Raw genomic sequence first — 24,048 nt, 5'->3', positions numbered from 1 at the left:
TGCTAAAATACCCCAGCCATATTGGCAGAACAGCAAACTGTTTTGTTTGCATTGAGTTTGTGTGTCTCCCAGCATAAAATGCATGAGCAGGTGAAGCAGTGCAGGTTAAGTAGAAACTCTTGACTGGTGGCTCTTAAGTGGTGTTGCTGAAGTGCTTTATGGTGTCAGCAGTCCTGCGTAGTCACCGTCCTCTGTCATTTTGTGTAATGCACTGCAGTCCATCCAGGCCGCTGCACAAGGCCACACGTTGGTGCTCGGTGCTCCCCGGGTGCTGTGGTCTAAACAGGGCACTTGGTCCTCCAGCTCATGGTGATTGGTGCGGATGATACAGGGCTGGAAGGAGCTGCTGATGTGCCAGGAGGCTGCGCTGCTGTTTGGTGGGGCCTGGGCAGGCTGGAGGGCTGGCGCAGAGGGACCTCATGAAGTTCAACCAAGGCAAGTGTTGGGTCCTGTGCCTGGGGAGGGACAGCCCCACACACCAGCACGGGCTGGGGCTGAGCTGCTGGGGGGCAGCTCTGCGGAGAGGGAGCGGGGAGTGCTGGTGGGCGGCAAGGTGCCCATGGGCCAGCAGTGTGCCCTGGGGGGCATGAGGAGGAGTGTGGCCAGCAGGTCGAGGGAGGGGATCCTCACCCTCTGCTCCGCCCTGGGGAGGCCACACCTGGAGTGCTGGGCTCCCTGGTTCCCGAGGGACAGGGAACTGCCGGAGAGGGCCCAGCGGGGGCTGCAGAGAGGATGAGGGGGCTGGAGCATCTCCCTGGGGAGGAAGGGCTGAGGGAGCTAGGGCTGTTCAGCCTGGAGAGGAGACAGCTGAGGGGGGATCTTGCCAGTGCCTACAAACACCTTCAGGGCGAGTGCCAAGAGGGCCAGGCTCTCTTCAGTGGTGCCCAGCGACAGGGCAAGGGGCAGCGGGCACAAACTGCAGCGCAGGGAGTTCCTTCTGCATAGGAGGGAAATTCTGTGCTGTGATGGCGATGAGCGCTGGACGGGCCGCCCAGGGAGGCTGCAGGGTCTCCTCTGCAGGCATCTGCACCCGCCTGGATGTGGCTCTGTGCAGCCCGCTCTAGGGGATGCTGCTTTAGCAGGGGTTGGACTAGGTGGTCTCCAGAGGTGCCTGCCGCCCCTGACCGTTCTGGGATTGTGTGTCTGTCAGGGAGAGCGCTCAGCCTTGTGGCAGCGTCCCTGGCTGGAGGCCTGCGCGCTCAGCCACAGGGTGGGCCCCGTTCTGTGGCACATCAGGATGGCAGAGCCGTAGGGGCTTCAGTTCACTCACAGGCTTCTGGTTGTCTTGCGTTACATTCTTTCCCCCAATAGCGATACTTCCAGAATGCTGCAGAGTAGCCGAGGTTAGCACTGGGCGTGGAAGTGGAGGCTGTAATGTTCGGGAAGGCTCGTGTGTGTGCAGCGGGTTGCAGATGTCATCCTTCGCTGTGGGTCAGCAGCGACGGGTTGGTCTGAACACTGTCACAGTCTTGTGACCCTCAACAACTGCTTCTAACAGGAGTGCAAAGCCAAAAGCCCTTGGTTCTGCTGGAATGGAAGCTGAGGTGCTGCAGTGCAGTACAGAAGCAGGTACTGGGCGCGCTCAGGAAAACAACCCCTGCCCCACAATAAACCCCACCCCCCACTGCAGGGTGGTTTGGAGGTGTAAACTGAACTAAACTGCAGTTTCTCCTTCTGTGCAGAACGGCCTCTGGTGCTGGTAGTTCAGAGAATACAAATTGATTGATTGAATAAATCTATACATAACAAAGCAGGTAGTAAGAAAAATCATAAAGCAATTCCTGGTAGTATAGTTTAATTAGGCGTCTGTCGATCCTTTTTCTTTCTTCTGTCCTGACGCTATATATAAATATATATTTTAAAAAAAGCCAACCCATCCTCGTTTAAAGGCTTCTCCCCTGACCTCGCTGCGCTCTGTCACATACCAAGCTGTCACTGACATTAGCACGTTCTGGGCTGTCTCCACAGCATCGGTTGTGAGTGTGTGAATCAGCTGTTCTGGGAACTTCCAACTGTGTCAGTTATGAATCCCGTCAGTGAAGTGTCTGCAAGTGAAGTGTCTATTTATTCAGCTTTTCCAGCTTTATTTGTTGTGGAAAAAGTAACCCCAGCCAACACTACCCATGGCAGCTAGGACTAAATATAAAAAAGGTGCTTTTGAGCAATAATTGTAGTGCTGTCAGGGCGAGTACAGTTCAGCAATTTACCCTACGCTGTAACAGTTCACTATAAAGCAACAAAACTTAAATATTTTTCCAAGTATTTAGAATTTTTCTGAGGGTGTAACTGTAATGGTGGCATGCAAGAGCTCTGCCCACAGCACGGCCTTTCTTCTTGGAAGCGTAGGCCGAGTGGTGTTGATGTGTATCAGGCCACCTAAATAGGAATCTTTGTCTCCAGAGGCTGCAAAAGCTGAACCCCGCAGCGGGAGAGCCCGCGAGCGCTGGGGCTGGCCCGGGAACGGCCGCTTCCAACCAAATGGCCTGCGAAACAGCAGAGGAAGATGGAGGGAAGCAGAACGACTTTAGGTTCTAATTAGCCTGGTCTCGTGCTCATCAGAGATCCTGGTGCCATCCTTCCCCCCCATAGAAAAACATTAGTTTTGAGTGTATCTCTTTTCTTTGTCCTTGAGATGGCCTCGAGGGGTGATAAAGTGAGAGTCATCCGATCCACCTTGTGTGGAACTGGAAATGGTTCTTAGTGGAGCCAGCTGCTTCTGAAAGGCAAAAGCCTGGTACAGCAAGAGGTCAAAGAAACAGTAACTGCTTAAATAGCCAAGGCGTGTAGGAGGGGTATTTGCAGCAGAATCTTAGTGTATAACTTATTTCCCTAAAAAATGACTAAATACCAAATTTAATGATGATTAATAATTGCCATGGTGTAAGTTACTGCTGTAACTCATTATGCATCATCACCTTTACTGTTATTTCCTGTAAAAGATTTATTTTGTTCTTCTAAGACTACACCGAACAGCTTGCTTTAGCACAGTTCGTTTACAGACTCTTTTCAGATCAATAATTATTTAATTTCCAGCTACAGGGGTTACAATCAGGTTATATAAACTATTGCTGGTTCAGGTGAACCTTCCATTATCGTACAAGGCAACTGCCTGGTGAATCTTACACATACAACAAAAACCAACAGCACAGAAAGCTGAAAGGAAGAAGCTATAGAAATAAGAGAGTAACCAATTCCCTTCAGATAATTACTACCCCTTTGTTCCCCAAGCAGACCGCACAGGCATTGAAGTAGGAAAACATTTTCATTAATTAAAAACTCTGAAAGCTTGAGCATGTACATGCACATTTATCATTTTGATCCTTAGAATTTTAGTTGTTTGAGTAAATGGTACTTTGCAGTGGTAAAAAGGACACTCACGCATGTGCATTTACATTGAAATTTTTTTTTTAAAAAAATATGATTTGCCGTACTGCTTTCCTGCACCATGAGAGAGGTGGTACCTATGTCAGCGAGCTGTGGCGCAGGGTGTTCACTAGGTTGGGGTGGTGGTTTTGAGCGTAATCAAAAAAAGAGAAGAAACTGTTTTAGAACAGCTCTCCCCACACAGCATTAAATATCCAAACTAAACTAAAACATTGACCTAACAGGCAGGTGTTTCTGGAGCGGCGTGTTTTTAAGGCTGTGGGCTTAAGAGGCCTTGTGTCTTCAGAGGCAACACCTTTGTAGGTTACAAATACATCCCCGGCCGTGGCAGCCACAGCCAGGGAAGCTGGTATTTGTGAGCAACTTAATGCATTCAGTGCTCAGCCTAACTCCCTCCACACCGGAGCTTCCTTGAGGAGCTTTTGAGCCCAATCATCATTAGAAAAAAATTAATTTTTTAGGCAGGCTGTTGTAAAACTAGATGCATTAATTCCAGTCCTGTTTTGCTAGCTTTTTTGGGGTGTGTGTGATAAACTGATTAAAGGAGCCTGTGCACACACCTGCAGCGCACCCGAGCAGGAGGCGACCCTTCCCCGCTGGAGGCCCGGGAGCTGCAGCCCATCGTTTAACGTGGCTGCTTCTCACCCAGCTCTTAGAGGGAGGGTCACAATGGTTTGGGTTTTTCTGTTTGTTTGTTTTTAAAAACAAACATGGCAGCATAATTATCTATTTCCAGTAAGAACATACAGAAAATAACAGTTTATTTACCGTGCAGCATCAAACCTAAATCAGCATTTTGTACACAGCGCTTGCATAAAACAACCATGATGTATTATTTACATTGAGATTATCTGGTTATGCACATTGTTAAGTTTAAATAGATGCCAGAAATTTTATCTAGATGTGCACCTGCCTAGTGCAATGAGCAATCCCAAAGTGGTATTTGCTGGGGAGATAGGTTTACACGCATTTCTTCTCTCCTTTTAAGTACAGTCAAGCAGATGTAGAACTTCGGGTTGATGTGGAATGCATTTTTCACATAATGCCTGAATGACTAAAATAAATAGCAATTAGACAACAGCATCAACATTCATGTGATCTGCTCAGAACTGTATGTCTGTCCCATGTCCAGTACCAGCCTCAGTGTGTTAAAAAAACAGACCCACATGCATCCTCCAGGAATGCAGAGCAACAGATGGTCCCCCCTTGAACGGCAGTAATGTTTTCAGACGTTTTAAGGAAATGCATAGTTTTTATCTGTAGAAAAGGTTGAGAAAGCTAAATAATCTTTTAGCAATTCTATCACAACTATTTATTTTTTTAACAGTAAGAAAGGGCTTTACAGCATTGGTCACACCTGGGAAGGGACAGAGAGAACCAGAAAAAATAAATGTCTTATTTTCTGGGTTTTTTTGGACATAAGGTGCAAAACCAATATTCACTGACTAGACACTACTATCCATGGACCTAAACTAATAGTAGGGACATGAGTGCTCTCTGAGCTAACTTTGAATTGGAGCCTTGTAGTTGTCAGCATGAGTTTATATCAAGCTAATAAGCCAGTGTAAGACTTCAAGTGATTATTGTACCATAGAAAGGTCACTGCATTCTGTAGGACTCAGAAATTACACTGAACGGAATAAACGAGGACGCTAGCTCCGCTCTCCTGCCCTCTTTTCCTTCCCTCAATTGCTCTGCCTTTGGCGGGCCGGAAGGAATAAAGAGTAGCAAGAATCTGGCATAAGTAGCTAGTAAGTATTAGGGTAACATTAGCTTGTGGACAAGTGGGGTTTTAGAGGGTGGTTTTTTTGCTCTTAGGTTACCTGTGATTACAAAATAAAATTTAACCTTCATTGAGAAGCAAAAGCTCAACCCTATGTTAATTCAATTAAGCACCTTGTAAAACCCGCAGATCTACTTTTTCCATATTCCTTGATTACAAGAACTGAATAAGTCTAAGCTGCCAAAGGAGAGATGCCCTCACACTATGCAGGGACTTGACACAATCTGCAGCTATGCTCATCTTTAGAGATGACCATGTCTCACAAGACTTCATGAAACCTGCGAGCAACCAGTTTTCTCATGCACAGGTAACAGACAAGGTCAGTCACTAACTGGGCTTGTCCTTACAACACTGATACAAAGACAAGCAGCCAAAGGAGGAAGAACTACAAAACCCCCTAAAACATGTCTTGATGCGTCTGCTAGTATATTGTTTTACGCTTTCTGTTCTGGTAATGCTAAGGAAGTTGATGTGGGGGATTGATCGGCAGCAGCCCCAGCCTGCCTAGGTGCACATGCAGGCGGAACGGGAGGGCGAGGTGGTCCCGGGGAAGCAGGTGGTTGGAAGCGGGCGGCTGCTGCTGCTGCTTCAACCAGACCATCTGCCCTGCAGCCTCCTGGCCTCTCTCAGAAAAGCAGCGCTGCTGGGAGGCCCTTGGCTGGCTGAGTTGTTCTGGCTGCCAACAGTGAGCCGAGGAGTCGACCTGCGCATGAATAACACCGTGACAAAGGGCACACGCAGCAGCTTTGTGGAAAAGCAAAGCCTGAGCCCAGGCAGCGAGGCAGCCGTGCAATCAATAGTGCAGCAGGGCTGCAGGCGGCCTCCTTGGCGATCTCCAGGGCAGTCCTGGCATTTAGGAGGGTATGCTCTGAAGTACACAGCCCTGCCTGCTTTTGTTACACATACTACAGCCAAACTGCCACTCTTGAAAAAACCACTCGGTTAGAAACTGAGAATGTGAACAAGGAGCAATGCTATCAGACATTACAGAGTGGGACAGAGTTTTCTACAGATACAATATGTCATTTTGCTTAACAAACCAGTAACAAGAAATACCACATGCACAGTGACAACTGTTTTCCCACCAAGCTATTATGGTCGTGACTGCAGGCCTACACACTAGGTCACACTGCAAATGTTTTACAATCAAGTGCCTCGGTCCTCATGATTATACTACCTGTATGTGGCAGCTGGAGAAGGCACAGGGCAAACCAAGGGGCTGCTTACCTCAGTCAAGGAGCAACTTCAGGAATGCGGAGCTACTGGCAGTCTGAATGTATTCTGTAGAGGAGTAAAATCAGTTTTGATAAACAGAGCAACGGTGTTATTAAAGAATTCGTGAAAATCCCTGCACAAATGCAAGTTAAGTAAGTTACTAACAGAACCCCTTTTATCTCATTCAGTCACTGTGTCTCAACAGTAATTTAGGAGATTGTCTTAATTGTGCATGTATGCACATATGCTACATCATTACCAATGATGACAAAGCAGAACAAAACGTGTTACAAGTATTAGAAGCTGGTCCTTCTTTTTTGCGATTAACAATTAAAGAATAAATTAAAATCCATAAGGACCATATCAGCAATTCAGCAGAATCCAATCAAGGACGGCATGAGAGGAACAACCACCCCGGAGTCCTCTGAGGGGGTGGCAAAAAGAGCAGCAACCACACCTGAGCCCCGTATTCTGGGAGGGCTGGGCCAGGCCAGGGTGAAGGGCTGAGCAGATGGCTCTAAGAAGTAGAGGAAAAGTGTGCGAGGGTAGGAAGGAACTCAGGGCATGAGAGCACACAGGGAAAGGTCTGGAAGCAGGTGCATCCGAGTGCCAAGATTTCCAAATGGCTTTCTGCAGCAGGTGATCAGCTCTGGTCTCAGTACCCTGAGCATCTGCTGATGGTTCATACTGCGTTTTGATTCCACCACCACAAAAGGGTGAAGAGAGAATTCAGAATTATTTGCTTTATATTAAACATACTGAGACCAATAAACAGATATTTACAGTGGCTTACAGCCAAGATTACTCCTATGGAGAGAGGCATCAAAGCCACCACAGACGTGGGTGGTGGTGGGGCAGATTCTCCTCAGTTCTCATTTGGCACGCTGCGATCCCTTGGCTGTCACGCTCCAGGGATGCGATGTGATGTGCAGAAGACCTGCCTGCGGACCTGATGTGAGGTGCCAGTGACATTACCTGGAGCTGACTCAGACCAAGCCAGAAATCCTGTCCTAAACTAGGTCTCATAAGCTTACTCCATAAGAAAGGCACCCATCCAATTCAACCCTGCCTCAGGTACAACTTCTCAGCATTGTACGTAATAAACACCATTTGTTTACACACATCATCATCAAAAATAACAGGAAGAAAAAGGACAGGAATCTGTCCAGTCTTGTAGGACAGGTAACAGAAAAAGACGGATTTAATTACAAGTTGCTTTATTTGTGCTAAATGCAACTTCCTAATTCAGTCTTCAGTCACTGATTGCAGCATTCGGACTACGCAGTACTTAAAGAACCCATACATGCCAAAGCAGCCGTGCCATGGTCTGCATTTCACTCCGAGAAGCTGCCTTAAAAAATGTGAGCTGCCCAGATACATATAAGACGTCATGAACTCAGCTTTCTTTCCCAACATATACCACAATAGCACCTTTTGACAAAAGCCGTATTTATAGTAATATTTATACAGATGGCATTAAAATTTAGATATTTAAGGAATCAAATTATATGATTTACTACTCGTGCTCCAAGAACTTAGAATGCTTGTTGTAGCAGTTTAAGCTTTTTTGTGTGTGTGTATTTTTGAGCTGATGAAGATCATGGAGTCACATCATGGTTTGGGTTGGGAGGGACCTTTTACAGACCACCCAGTCCCACCCCCCACCACGGGCAGGGACCCCTCCCCCCAGCCCAGGCTGCTCCCAGCCCCGTCCAGCCTGGCCTTGAGCCCTGCCAGGGATGGGGCACCCACAGCTGCTCCGGGCAGCCTGGGCCAGCGCCTCGCCGCCCTCACAGTAAAGAATTTCTTCCTAATATCTCATCTAAATCTACCCCCTTTTAGTTTAAAACCATCACCCTTTGTCCTATCGCTGCAGGCCCTAGTAAAAAGCCCACCCCCATCATGTGAGATATTCTTACAAAAACCCCAGCAAAAGACACCCCTCCCCGCCCCCCGCAACAACCCTTGTCTCTCTCAGCATTTTTATATGCGGCACTCCGAAGTTAGTTAAACTATGCAAAAGCGAAAAGAACGTCAGTGAAACTTCTGTATGACAATCTGTTGTGACCAGAGCAGGTAGGAAAGGAAGGGCTCTGTGGCAGCAACCAGGAGGACCCTGTCTGGGCCTGCGGCACAAGTGCTAGCTGGCAGCGGGACCAGCTTGCTCTCTCCTCAGCCGCTCCGTGCTCCAGGGCTGCGCAGGGGAAGGCAGCAGCCGGAGGGTCACCAGCAGCTCCCCCCGGTGCGGGTGGGTTGGCAGAAGCCTTGCTGCCCTTTGCCATGGTGTCTCCTGTCCCCAGCTCACAAAAGCATCAAAAGGGCAGAATCTTCCCAAGTTTTGTTCCCTCTCCTATTTCCACCACTGTTCTTTCCCAAGTTTGACTGCTCTAAAACATTTACAGATCTAAAAAGCAGGGAGAAAAAAAATGTTCACCTGTCAGGTGATATAAAACCAATCTTCTACTAAATGTGCCAGAATAATTTTTCTCCACCTCAACCACGGCTAAAACCTTCAGTCTATTCATTACTGTCTTTTTATAGTATTTTTATTTAATAAAACCTATTAAGACTACCATACAAATCTCTTTACTTATGCTTTTATCTTTTAACTGATCAATTTTTATATTGCTGACATCCCTTCTTCACCATTTGCTCATTTAAAAATTCATAGTATATGAGCTATGTCTCTGGAGAAAACGTCTATAAAATTTGTTACAGCTGGCAAATGTGTATGAGTCAGTGATAGCACATGACTAAATGCTTCACAGAAAATAAAATTTGTTTCTGTAGTAAGCAGAACTGTTTAAATGTTATTTATTTTTATGTTTCAAAGAAAATATATTGTGAAGTGCTGCATTGATTTAATACGCAACAATGTCTGTGTACACGCTGTACAAGGAAAATTTATGAAACCTTTGCACAACTCCTTTAATTGAATTTTCCAAATCTCTCACCACACACAAATAATCAATATCTTCTGCAGAGAAAACCAGTCAGAATTATTACAGTCTTTCTTTTCAATTTTGTTGTCATCAGCACATACAGAGTACCTGGATATTTGTAATGTCTGGATAGCAAGTTATTTACACCTCTTAAACATATAATTGCTACTAAGTGAGTCCAAACTAATGTTTCTTTTCTTTTTTATTTAAAATAATTATATTCATGGGAGAAAGCAGTATTTACTCTCATGTAGGAGTTGCTACATGTATTGCTGAAAGAACTACAATTCTTTTAAATTTTTCATTAAGCTTAATACTCTGAAGTCTAGATCCACTAGAATTAAAAATTAATAGCTATTGCATCTGTAAAAAGGTACATTGGAAAACAGAGTATAAACACAAGTGTGAGATTCATGAATAAATGTGGCCAACACCTAAATATAAAATGCAGGTTGACAGTTCTATATGTATATATGTCTGAGGCCTATAGTCATATGTCTCGTGCATTTCTGTATCTGCCACAAAAGTTAATAGCTTAATATTTCATCTACATAGCAGAGGATGTTGAATCATTGGAGAGGTTTGTAATCTGCCCCCTTCCTTCCATCCAAAAAGCTTATCATGCCGGTGACCTCAGACCCAGATACTTCTCAAATCTCAGGCTGTATTTTAAAATACACACTCTTAAGGTGCACATACCATCCAACAGACCCATAACCTGCTGGGACAGAGCACAGCATCTGGGGGTCAAACAGCAACCTGTCCGCCAGCTCCTGTACCTTTCAGTAGACAAGATTACTCACTTGTCCTAGGAAAATCGCGAGCATTGCCAATTTTGGGTACCAAGCTAAATGGTTTTCGTTACCTCTTCTAAACTGTAAAGGATTTGACACGGTTACAAACCAAAAAAAGACTGGCTTGCACAGAATGAGAGGAGATGTACAGTCAAGTCTAGCCCAAGCAACAACAGCTTTTAATCCAGGCAATACAGATGAGAATACAACACACTACCTCACAATTAGTTTTGACTGTCCATGCAGGAGGGCAGAACGATTTCTCTGGGTCTCTGCATGGGTGTAATGAACATAACTTACGAGTAAACAAACAAAGTGAATTGCTCTAAACCATGTGTGCACACGCATGTTCAGCGCTGAAATAGTCTTAATTCAGTTTTGCTTAATGCAGTCCCATTTACAAGTGTTCACACTGAGGTTAACTTTTCCCCATGTCTAATGGTAAAAACGCCTTATGAGCAGAAATACAGGCAGATCTTCCACATGGAAGAGCAAATGAACAAGGCCAGACTCCCTTCAGCATCACATAAGCTTATGATGCCTTGAAGCTGTCTCACCAGTGACACAGACCCCAACACTCACAGGGCACGCTCATTCCCATCGGCTGCTTTCAGCTGCAAGGGATCTGCTGCCAGGTGGGAAGCGCGCAGTGTCTCTGCACAACCTCTCTCGAACCTCTGCCATTCACCCACCCCTTAAGGGCCCCAGTCATGCCAGCCACTGCGACTGCTCCGCTAGAGGAAATCCTGCAAAGTGGTACCAGAACAGCCCCTCCGCTCCACTTTTGGCCAAGAGAAGACTCTTGGCCTAAGGTTCCTCTGTCCTGTGGTAAAGGCAGGTATGTACTCCATGCTGCAGTGCATTACACACCTAGTCTGTGTATGCGTCAGCTCTGGCCTACGCAGCCTTGGGCATACAGGCTTCCCGGCACTAGGCTGACCGGACTTGAATGCCATTGAGTAGCAGGCACTAGAGCCAATTTTTGCACCTTCAAAAAATATCAATTCTTAAGTAAATTTGCCTTAGTTTCATAGCCTTTCTGATCAGGCCAGGAGGGCAACTTGCCTCTTGGTTGAATGAAGGACTTAAGTGAGAGTACTGATGACCACCGTGTCTCTTCCACACACTACACAGGGACATCGACTCAGAGCAGACATTTCCGATGTGTGGCAAACCTGCCCTTTAGTGTTAAGATAAGAACTGAAGGAAGCATATCTTTTGCAAATGCAAGCTCTAAATCTCCATCTAATAATAATCTACTTCAAAAAGAGTCCTTCAGCATCCTCTTTGTTGCTTTTAGAGATGATGTATACCACAAAAAGGCTGCTGGAGAGATCTTGTCAAACTTATGCTGGAAAGAAGCCTAGGATTTAATGGAAAGGACCTGGGTAGAACTAAGAAACTGTTGTTTGTGTCAGCATTAGCAACTTCTTCCGAACAGATTAAACACACAGAACAACCTCAGAAAAGCCTCCATCACAAATGCCTAGAAGTAGGGCTTGCACAAACAAGATCATATGGTTCATCCTTACAGAATCATAGAACTGTTCAGGTTGGAAGACCTTTAAGATCGCCGATTCCAACCATTCACCTTGGACTGCCAAGCCCACCACTAACCCATGTCCCTAAGCACCACATCTATGGATCTTTTAAGTACCTCCAGGGATGGGGACTCCACCCCTTCCCTGGGCAGCCTGTTCCAGGGCTTGACCACCCTTTCTGTGAAGACATATTTCCTAATATCCAATCTAAACCTCCCCTGGTGCAACCTGAGGCTGTTGCTTCTCATCCCATCGCTTGTTACTTGGGAGGAGAGACCAACCCCACCTCGCTACAGCCTCCTTCCAGGCAGCTGTAGAGAGTGAGGAGGTCCCCTCTGAGCCTCCTGTTCTCCAGGCTAAACACCCCCAGCTCCCTCAGCCTCAGCTCATGTACCAGTTCTCAGAAAAGAGGCCTACAGCTCTGTTAGAGAAAAAGGCCTTTCCCAACATCTACATCCAACCCCTGCATCCATCTCATCACTTCCCTGAAAAGCAAGTATTTGCTGTAAGCAAAGACAATCATTATTTGCTCCATTTGCTCTCAAGGAATGGAAATTCTGGAAAGAAAGTCTGTTTTGGAATAAATTTACTTGTGTATTCATTTAGTTCACTTAATGAATTTCTGCTTAGCCAGTTCACAAGACATACTTTTCTCAGAAAAGTTATAATGACATTTTTTCCCTGCAAATGAATACAAAGTTTGGCTGAGAAAACCAATAGTTTTTTAGGTTAGGGTTTTTACAATCAGAAAAATACACAGATATATTCCTGAAAATACGCATCTGAAGCATGGTGTATTTCCCTTTTCTGCAGAAGATCCCCAAAAAGGAGGAGGAGGAAGGACAGGCAGGAGACAGACACCCAAGTATGTCTAAAGGTCAACAGATTTATTCTATTTTATTTGAGACTGATACAGAAATATATTGTAAACTTGATTTACCCTCACTCACAGCAACCCACCAGCAGTCCAGACCCGAGCTATTTGCTTGTACCCAAACACCCAATACAAAGTCCAAACCAACACTGATATGAATTGGGATAAACGGTGGAATATTCTGTCCTTACCATTTTATCTGTTTTGAGAAGGAACTCTGCTTATTAAGGAAGCCTCTGTATTTTGCAGTGTTTCTGAAATGGGATTTTATGTTTCACCATATATACACAGTCTTCAAAGAAAACTGGACTGGTGAGAGGGAACTCAGTATTACTTGGTCCCTAATCTCTCCAGTTTTGCTTTCATTAGTAGTTTCAAGTGGTGTTAAATGAAAATCCATCTAGTTAATCCTGATCTAGTGTCTTGGAAAGCCACTGCTGCTGTTGCAGAGTGCAAACTTCAGTCACTTGTATTATAAATGATACGAAAGTTAGGAATGTTTAGTACTGACCTTAGCAGGGGTGATCATATTTGCCCATGGGCTTGGCAGGATGAACACCACCACAGAAAAGAAAGGGTTTTTTACTTCATTACAAGATACAGTCTGAAAATGGTTTTCCTTAACACTGCAAGTATTTGATCCTCTATAACACTCTTGTTCTTTCTTACTTGGACAGCAGATGGAGTCATGGATATGATTTATGTCTGTGTTTCTCTTTTTGGTAAGCAAATTATTAGTATAATTTGTAACAACCAGCTTAAGTAGCTTTCCTGTTTAGAATGTTATCTTCACTCCTTGAAACTCTGAACCTGTTAAATTTTCCTTTACCATATGCGCATGACAACCTGCACAATTTATTCTCAACATGCATAAAGCATGTTTCGGACTTCAACATACCAACTAGATTTTGTCTCTTGGCAGCTGCTTTACAGTTTGCTTACATTCTATTCAAAAACATTTTGTTTACTATAAATGCTAGTCATGGACAAACAATGATGCCATTTTTTATGCTGGTCACGCAAAATGATATACTGAATTCTACATAATGCTGCCCATTGAGTAAGGAATGTTTTGTATTAAGTTGTTTTAAGTAGAGGTTGTTTATGTAAAGTAAATAAATTTCATGCCTCACCATGTGATGATAATGTGACATTCCATCTGTATCAAGCCACAGAACAGTCATAAGTTTTAAGTCTGAAGCATAACTAATTAAAAATAATTATGAAAAAACATATCCAAATCTAAAAGGCAAAGTAAAATATCTCCAAATGCTTTTATCACATACTTCTTCACCTCTCCTACTACTGTATTTTCAAGACTGCAAAATGGAATTTATTCTTTATTAAAGCAAAATTGACATTGAAACTTTATCAGAATTGGTCAACTTAAACTCATAATTCTATTTTCCATCCTACTTTCACAAAGTATCTCATTTCTCATCTAACAAGATGGATATATGTTTAGTGTTAGAGGCTAGTCTCTTGAGCAAAGGTTGGAACTACAAATGTGTATCCTGATGACCATTAAAAAGCAGAGCACAAAGGAAGCAATGACTGTTTAAATCTGCAATGGCCCATGGCACTCACCATTATTAGTGCCAGACAGGGGCTGTTATCATTTGAACAGAAGGACAGGGGGAGTTGTAAATCAGAAATAGCAGATTGCACAAATGAGCCAAATTCCTTAAAAAGTTATGTCACTCCTTTTCATTTTGTGGTAATCTGCTGGAGCTGAGGAAACTAAGTTTGATCAATTTTCTTTCCTTTAAGAGAATTCCCCACAGCAGAGAGAATTCAGGCCTGTGGAAAAGCAGACAGAACCAAAATCAAAGGGACATATGAGGCAGTCCTGCTGGCTGGGACAGCCAGCAGGCAGAGCAGTAGAGCTGCCACCACCGATTTTGATTCTGGTTTTGTTCTATTTTAAGACATAACATGTGAAGATACAGAGATATCAGAATATGAGTGGTGAATGTTTGTTGATTTTACTGGGTGTGAGAGAAAAAAAATAAATCTTGTATGTATCCCCCCCCCACCTTTCCTGCTAGACAAGGCACTAAAGCAGCTATGTGGGCCACACTCCATTAAATGCCACCAACTTCAAATATTTTCACAGCACTAGTTATGAAGAAACCTAATAGTTAGGATTTCACAGTCCCCTGGAGTGTGCTAAATACCTCACAACACATCTAAGGTGAAAAAGGTTTTGCTGCAAAGACTGTATGCTACTCGGTTTATACTCTGAAAATGCGAGGGGAGGGAGGAGAATGAGGAAGAACAAGGAGAACTGGTATACAGAAAAGGTATGTAAACTCTCTAGGACCTGACTGCACTTATTTCTGGACCATGCCTCAAATGCAAGACCATTAATGATATCTTCTTACACAGTTTCATGGAGAACTACCCAATAAAATGAAAACAGTAGAAAAGATGAAATTTACATTGGAGCAGCACACAAGTTTTTGGAAGAAACACATTGATTATCATCATTTTTACATACTAAAGGTTACCCAACTTATTTCAAGTGGAAAGAATGAAGAAGGAATCAACTAACAGGAATCATCAAAACATCTGTTACACAAGAGTTTAAAAAATTTCTTACCTTGGGCAGGAAGTTTTCCATGGTTTCTTTTCAACAGCTGCAGCTCTTCTGCTTGACTCACTAGTGAAGAAATATATCTGAAATCAATAAATGTCACCCCAGAGATTTCAAAGAAAATAATACTTATGCTGCCTTTTTCACTTTCAAAGCATTTGGATTCTTCTTCAAGTGATGACAAAAACCCCCACTTACCTGTGTAACTGTGCTCAAAAAAATGGTGAAAAAATGTCCAAAATTAACATAATTTTGAGAAGTTGTGCTTACAGGTCTCACACCACATTTTGTCCCCATTTTTGTCTTTTACTGCTACATGCTGCTTTGTTCCTCATCCAGAGATGGGGAAAAGATAATTCTTTCCCATTTTGAAGGCAACAAGAAGCTAACAGAAAGAGTGGGCATAACAGGAAGTGTCAACAACAGGTCTGACATCTCATTTGAGCAGTCTTACTGCCCTAACCACAGCGTAGGGTAGTAATCTAAACACAGACTATTTTCAGAAAACTTCATTTTGTATAAGAAAGCATCTGGTTATATGCATTACAGTGGGAACTAATACAGCATATACACATGCAAAATGCAAACTGAAAGAGCATGGGAATACAAGTCAGGAAAGAAACGGTCATTTAAACAACAGTAGCTGCTGGAATTGCGTGGTGCATAAATTCCACTGCTGGGGCACATGCACCTAGAGCACTAGAAGCACAGCACCCTTTGGTAAGAAAAATTCTCTAGCACCTGCAGTGTTACCGTCCACCTTTCCAGCTGCAACCAAAGCAGCAGTCCCAGTAACCTTAGGTTGTGCTCTCCTACAGGTAGTTCCAGTGTTTTTACACTCTGCAGAAAACAGAGCAACCAGATAGGTTATAGACTGGCAAAACATCACATTTGCTGCAGGTTAAGAAACTGTTTTATCAACTTTGCACGCTCGTCCAGAGACGTACATGTATGCATATATTATTCATATTCCCTGGTCAACTGGAAACTAAATTATCAGACATAATTTATGAATTATTATTATAAAAGGTATGAAACATCTACAACAACAGTTATATTTGCCAACCACTGAGAAGTAGCGGTAGGTAAATGTAGTCTTAGACACACACCTGTACCACAAACATGTCATGTGGGTACGGATAAAAGGTGTTGCTATTGTAAAAACAAATGAAGCAACTGTTCTGAGGCATGAAGATTGGGGTCCCCTGGGTGCCCACAGCTCAGCTACCTTTCACTACTTTTAACTCTTAAAGGAATGCATGACCTGGTAAGGGAGATCTTTATTTCTTCTTCCTGAAGAAGAAGAAATAAAAAAGCCAACAGCTTTTTTTCCCCTGCAATTTGAGCATTTTTTGCATTAGAATATTTCCCCGTCACATGCTCCCCTTATAAGTTGCAGGGCTGGTTGGGAGGAGAAGTATGGATGCACTTTTGCTGCTGAGCATTCACATGTCCCAAGAACCTCTGACTCAGAGTAAGGATAAAGAGCTTCCTAAAAATTAAAATCTTTGCCTTTCTGGGTTTCTTTGGAAAAGCATTACAGATGTGCCATCTGTGAAGTGCCCTTATCCCAACACAATAAGCATCTGGTATGCCCATCATTTAAAGACACATGAATAGCAATTTTTAAAGCCTGGAAACCTATATTCAGCCTAATCCTCCTAACAGGCAAACAAACAAAACAACTTCCTTGCAAAAAGAAAAGAAAGGCAAAGCAAACAAAGTGCAAACGTTTAGCCTAATCACTAGCTAACTACCTACTAAGTATCTAACTATTTACATAAGAAAAGGTGTTGCTCTTGCAGGTTTTTCCTCCCCATCTGTGACTCTGAGTTAGAAGAGTGGGCCGTTGGGGTTGCTTTTCTTTCATGTTCCTGGCTGGATGCACAAGGACATTAAAGGTGCATTCCTCCTGACCAAAAGAACTCACGCATCGAGTCCTGGGGTATAACGCTCCATTACAACACAGAGCAGGGTATGACTCTAAGAAAAGTTTGGAGTGATCATTGTTAAATTAGTATAAAGGAGATAAATATTATTAAAAATCCTCCTTACTTAGCATTTCGGTTTTCTGCACTTCAGCACTCAAGATGCACGACGAGTCTGAGACACCAACAATATTTTCAAGCTCTCTACTGCCCTCTAAAGCCTGGAAAAAAACACCATAATGAAAGGCACTGTTAAATCTCATTCCGACTTTCTACTTAAACGCCTATAAACTACTAAAAATATCTGAAAAAAAGAACTTTTAGAAATTTTTCATAAGCTCTAAATGATGCATATGAGACGCCACATCACGGAAAGTCAAAAGCACTAAAAAGTTTAAGGGTGTAAGAACATACATTACTTTTGAAAATGGCAATCAGGTGCTTTGGAAGTGTTACTTAAAAATCCCCTGTTATTTACGCATCATTCGTAAGTCTTCAGCTGTTTAAACAGATTAACACTTGATCCCCAGAAAAGCAATCCTGGCACATGTACAAGCTTGCTATATGTTAGCAAAATGGAAATCTACAAGCATTTAAGATAACACACTCCTCAGCATTTCATGGTAGACCTAAAAACATACACTATCAATCTCATAAGAAATATAAAGGATTTTTCAATACAGTTTTCTAAATAAACATTTCAATTAAAATATTTTGAATTAGTATCAGTCTTCTTTGTAAATAAAACATTGCCAGACCACATATGCAAGTAAAATAAATCAATACAGTACTTTGAGTACACTGAATTATTTCTCAGATATTGATATACACCAATGAACCTTGTGCTAAATTTATTCAGGAAACAAAATGTGAATAAACCAGAAAAATTATTTGCATTTTAGCATGTACTAAACAGACTATTAAATGATGATACATTAGTGGTAAATTAAATAGTACAATCACTTCAACACAAAGATATTTAATCTTCAAGGACATAAAAATATATGCAGTAATGATTTGTACTTCAAGTTATAAGTAATAGTTGATAACTACTTCATATGCTTTTATTTGTGTACAAAATGATAAGTGATACAAATTCAAATTGGTGTACTTGTAAATGCAAATCCTCTAGTTTAAAAAAAAAACACCAAACCCAGACTACTAAGTTCTGAGTGGATTTTTTTGGGGCTTTGGTTTTTTTCCCCCCATTTTCTGGATTTACAAGTCAAACCTGCCCTATTTCAAGTATTTTATTTATTTCCCTATTCCTTAAAACTCAAATGTTGCATATAAGATTTTCATTTTTTCTTCAAATCCTGTATTAACAAGTAGATTAAAAAAATAAAACAGTGTACACCTGACCTGTAGGCTTGTCAGATTTGCTCTTTTTTCCAGAGCTCTAACCAATGAACTTTTCACTTTGAACTGCAGTTCCTTGAACCTGCATAAGAAGTTAAAATAAAAGTTTCAATTAGCCACATCATTACTTGCTGAAAATCAGTGTTTCCAATGTGTCCCAGAGTTTCTTCACATTGTAATCAGGATGGATCTAGCTAAGCTGCAAACAGATGGCCTGTGCAACCTGTGTCATGTAACACCAAATATAACTTGCTTTTGGTTAGGATTTATATGCAAACTGCCAAAAATACATATATCCTAATTTTAAGGATAGGAACCCAGGTTCAGCAGTATCAGGGGATTTTCTTATGATCATGCAGGAAGACAATGGTAAAAGCAGGAATTTAACTCATTTGTTCCTAAGAACAGGAATTTAATCAAGAGGATGAGCTCCCCAAACCCACTGACTGTTAAGACCTTACAACGCTGCTTGTAGCCATAGGAACCATGAGAAGTTAAAACTGAGCCCAACAGGGACATCACATGACGTTATTTGTTCAGCTTTGTTGTACTATCTCCCAGTTTAGGCCACAGCTATATTTTACTACCAGTGTAAAGATGGTCAGCTTTCAGAGTTTAATGGGGTTTGCAATAAAAATTCTAATAGTATACCTTCAGATTAGATTGAAATGGCAGACTTTAATGCGTGATTAAGGATCTGCACTGAACATGTATTGAAAAACATTCCTGCAATTTGTTTAGACTATTTTTACTTTGAACCACTTAAAAAGGGAAATCAAATGGAGACAACCAAGAAATGATCTATTTACTACTTCCTGTCACAGAAGGGAGAATCAGCCTTACAAGAAACTTCAAACTCAGAAACAGAACTATGGTACGAGAAAAAATTATCACTATTGTATTTTGACATGGGAACTGAAGACTGCAGAAAAGGAAATGCTAATGTCAGTGTACTGTACAATATATTTTTCCATGTATAAAAATAAAGTGTATGGAAGTTCACATATTACTGTATAGGCATTAGTTTATAAATTGTATTTTACTGGCACGTCACTAACTGCTAGTCTTCTGCAAATCTTGCAATTTTTAAAGAACATACTGAATTATTGAATGCAAATGCTTGCATGTCAATGAAGACTATGAGTACTCAAATTGTTTGCAATTGTTGCCATCACTAAGAAAGGAGTCTGTAAGTGTTGACCAAGGGATTTACTGAAACACAAACCCTCCACTATTAATCAGTTTACAGCTTTCCACTAGTATAACTGTTAAGATTTTATTTTTTACCATCTAACATGCCACCTAAACAATTCTACTACCTCTCAAGCTCCATCACTTAGAAGATACTTACAGTTCTACAAGGAAGAAATTTCAAGCTAATGATGGGGGAAAGCATTTGTTACGAGAAAAAAACCCCAACAAACACACTGGGAGTTCAAGTGCAATAATCAAGAGGAAGACCTACAACTTCAAACATAAGAAATATGGTATTTAGTTAAATAAATGTCACAAATACTATTTTTTATTCACAAATATTTGTTAGTAAAAAAGAAATGCATTCATAAAATATCTAGCCCCAAGGGAATTTTCATCTGGAAGACCAGGTACAAATGTGATTCAAATATTTACTACACACAGCAAAATACAGAAACAGACTAACAGAATCAACGTATACTTAAGCGTATGATGGAAAAAACCCCACTCAAGTACAACCCCCCAACTCTTGAATGTGGTTAACAAGCCTGAACGAATACTGCACTAGCATGGTGATACTTCCTCCAGTGACACCAGCTGCAGCACAGCACTTGTGCTCTGCCTTCAATATCAACAGGACTTCAGTAAGACTTGTGCCAGAAGCAAGAACACAAGGAAAGCGCAAAGATGGTCAACAAAGGAATAAATAGGCAATGGAGGTTTGCATTACACTGAGAGGTGGGCTCTTAGTAACAAATTGGAGTAATAGGAAATGCACTGCAGATTTTGGAAAGTGTGTTGGACCTACAGGCAGAATTTACGTAACAAATTGAACTGGCTGCACAGGTACGGGGCCTGAATGAAATACAGGAAAGTCACATTACACAGAATGATAAAAAAAATGTATAACGTTGTAGAGAAGAGAAGAGGAGATGTAGTATAGCCATGTCAATGCTGTGGTGTGAATTTAGACTTCACACAGATGTTAAAGATATACGTCAAGATTCCGCTAGTGGACAAGATGAAGCATCAAATAAAGAGGCAGGACAACGCAACAGAGTAAGATTTGAAAAATAAAAACGTAGACAGTGTTGAAAAAGAATGAGAATAAAGAATTGTAAAAAATTTTTTTGCTAACAAGAGATCACAAGAGTGTCTGGTGAATGCAATTTCAGTTGAGTAAGATGAATGGAAATGGATGAGGGACTCTCTACGATAATATTGTATTAGTAGAAAGAAGTATGAACACACTCAGTGAGGAAAGAAACTTTCAGGTTTTTAGCTGGACTAAAGTTTAAACTCAAAAGTAGTTTTACTGAGCATATATAATTTCCACATTAAAAAAACTTGCAGAATTCCCAAATAGGGTACCTTCCCATAAGATGAAAAGCATCTCTGATACAATCCAATTTACAGAGTTCACAGGTTTGCACTTTTTCCACCAAGTTCTATCATACATGAAACAAGTATTTTCTTTGTCTAACTCTTAGGGATGGATGTGTTTATTTTGGGTGAAATACATAACACATTTAGTCTGACATCTCACTGTAGGCACAGAAAATTCCAGTTCACTTTTCAGCTGGATTTGGCAACATTATGAACAATCAAATACATCTCTCCTAACAGGAAAGATCAAGCAATACTAACAATACACGACACTAGAAGCCTTACTTCTAACAGATTTGATGATTTCTCCTTCCTCACGTCTATCAAAAGCAGTTTATCAGATACTTCACCTAAAACATTTTCTTAAGGTGCTTTACTAACTGTGGACTGCCTAAAATCCACTCATGTCAGGAAGCTTAGAGCTTAAAATAAGATTGTGGCAGAAAAGACAAGAATTTTAAAAGATTTTGCAACGCAAACATGAAGTTTCATGTTTCCATGATCACCTGTGGCTAGTTTTCAGTTAAAAAATGTCCTGCTTTACTGGCCCTGTATCTTTGGCAGTTAACTCTTTCAAAAATAAGGTAAAGGAATGTACACTTTCAGAAGAGGTTGGAAAGGCAAAAGATATCTTCCTTTCAGTGATTTAATTACAATACCTCATTTTATAGTATTATAAGCGTGACTCCTGTTAATTGGCAGTGTGGCATATGCCCCACACTACCAGTGAAAGACAGAACTGGCCAGACAGTTGTATTGCAAACCCTGCATTAAATTGTACCTATAACTGTAAGCCTGCCATTCAGTGCCTTTGAACAGCCAATCCTGTGGAATTAGAAGTATGAAAAAATAATCGCTATTAATTTAATTCTGTATGAAATACTAATCCTTCCTAAGTATAAATCCCAGCACTGTACCCACAACGCACTGAACACACTTACGCGGTGTCCTCTGTTTGAGGCTGCCCTCTTCTGGGTAATCTGCTTTCCGAATCATTCTGCTTAATTCCATCTCCTAGGAGGTTCACAAGAAAGAAAAGAAAAATAAAGATGAAAAGAAGATATTGAGTATTTGAAGCACATGAAAAAATGTTAGTATGAACCCTGACTGTTGAATAGTCTTTTACAAAGAGGAAAAAAAACCCAAAACTCACAAAGCAGGGCAGATTCCCTTGTAATGAAACACACTGAGTTCACTATGATTTACTTTTGTAATTTGACCTCCCATCAATTCACATTACATTTATATTTGTGGAAACCTTGGGCTTATAGTATTAATAACTGGAAGTTAGTGTAATTCTGACAGATAATTACTGTGTTCTACTCAGAAGCTTTTTATCCTATTTAACTGCCTAAATACAGCAAATTAGCACAAACCATTATCATGAAAATACTGTAGTGACTGAGCAATGCAACCTCCATCTTCCTTTAATAAAAACTGCCTGACCCCCAAAACTTCATCTTGTAAACAACTACAAAGAGATATTGCAAATTACTTCCAAAGGGTCTGACATACTACATTGACAATATAATTTTCTAGCTTTTCATACAATGGGGCACGATAAATCATACGCCAGCTGCCATTATTCTGCATGGCAAGTCACATTTCTACATTTCAGTGCACTGAGATTTTGAGCGGTCGCATGTTTCTGTGAGGAAACAAGACTAGTTTATTACCAGAGAAGTTCACTCCCATGGATTTGTTTAATAATACCTAAGGTCATGTGTGGTGTTGGGAAACTGGTGAACTGCCTTTCTGTCACTGTAGGTTGGGCATTCCTAAATGACCAGGTTCCAAGACAGACGTCTAACACAGACTGTTCCCCCAAAGCAGATGGACAGGGGGATGTTTTCAGAGGTGCCGATCAGATTAAGAAAGTTAGTGCTGCACTAAAACAACATCTTTGGCTCACTGGCTGGTACCTACTTGAGACTGTTCAACTGCAATTTACAAAGGTCTCATTATATATATATTTATGCATAACAATACATCTTTGATCACAAAAGACTTTTTGAATTTACATCTGTTTACACAATTTATCACAACCTATGCAATTCAGACAGAAATCTTATTAGAACAAAACCAGATTTTATCTTGTGTATCAATTATTGTTGTTTTTAAAGTCAGTACATTAGCTTGTCCATTCTGCATGCTCTCCAAGTAGCATATCAGAAGGGTGATGTACTAGCAGGAAAGTCCTGCATTCCTCCTAACACTTATAATTAGCATACACTCGGTATATACTGTCACATTTGATAGGATTCCACAGGACAATAGTCTTTGGTGAATCTACTGAAACTAGTGAGGCTATCTGTAACTATTCATGATATTGTGCTCCACACAATCTATATGGTCACCTTTCAATATTTTAGAGTGTTGTATCTGTCTACGTTCAAGCAATAAAGAGGTCACACCTGAATAGCAGAAATTATTCCTGTTTAATTGTGGCTGAAGTTGAAGACATCACATAATGTGGAGTATTTTGTAAGTTCCACCTTAAGAATTTCCCAGTTTTTAATTTAACAGTATCAGTCACATACTCGGTCTCTCATGCAGTTGGATTTGATGATCTTGATGGTCTTTTCCAACCTAAATGATTCTATGATTTACTACTGCAATGTAAAAACTCCCTTTTTTGGACACAGTTCTATTCTCCTGTGCAACGAATTTCTTTTGGATCTGATACATTAAAGACAAAATGGTGGAGGTGTATGCATACATATGAAGGTGGAGAGGCATAATCATGCATTCTTTCTTTTTTTTCTAGTAACTGTTTTCCCCTTAAAAAATGAAATCATCAGTGCATTCAACAATTAGTGACTTATAATCACATACCAGTAATTCAGCTTTAGAGTTCACTGTCCTTGTAGCCATTCAGTTTATACTCATCTTTCCTATACCTAAAAAATATCTTCTTTTCTGGTGCCAAAGAAGTTCACATGGTGTTTCACATTAGTTCTCATGTACTCTCCCTCCAACAGATAGCTACATATTCATACAAATGCTTCACATTGAATAGCTGTTACTGTGAGGTGAAATTCACCTTTAAGTG

General features: G+C 41.3%; 1 protein-coding gene across 3 annotated transcripts in view; it reads right to left on the bottom strand.

Moving 5' to 3' along the window:
- Nucleotides 1–4,128: 4,128 nt before the first annotated feature.
- The window catches only part of ITGB3BP (integrin subunit beta 3 binding protein), a 34,940-nt gene continuing 15,020 nt past the window's right edge, over nucleotides 4,129–24,048 (bottom strand). Inside the window, exons 4-9 of one of the 3 annotated variants that reach the window (XM_056356468.1) lie at nucleotides 21,938–22,010; nucleotides 18,420–18,498; nucleotides 17,185–17,278; nucleotides 15,136–15,195; nucleotides 6,395–6,448; nucleotides 4,129–4,438 (exon numbers count right to left, since the gene is read on the bottom strand). In XM_056356468.1, coding sequence (XP_056212443.1) covers nucleotides 6,396–6,448; nucleotides 15,136–15,195; nucleotides 17,185–17,278; nucleotides 18,420–18,498; nucleotides 21,938–22,010 — 359 coding nt within the window. In that variant the 3' untranslated portion in view covers nucleotides 4,129–4,438; nucleotide 6,395. The other 2 variants (XM_056356466.1, XM_056356467.1) reach the window with 2 other exon arrangements.

The sequence above is a fragment of the Falco biarmicus genome, chromosome 11, assembly GCF_023638135.1.
Source record: "Falco biarmicus isolate bFalBia1 chromosome 11, bFalBia1.pri, whole genome shotgun sequence".
NCBI classification, from domain to species: Eukaryota; Metazoa; Chordata; class Aves; order Falconiformes; family Falconidae; genus Falco; species Falco biarmicus.
This window is presented reverse-complemented; position numbering and strand designations above follow the sequence as displayed.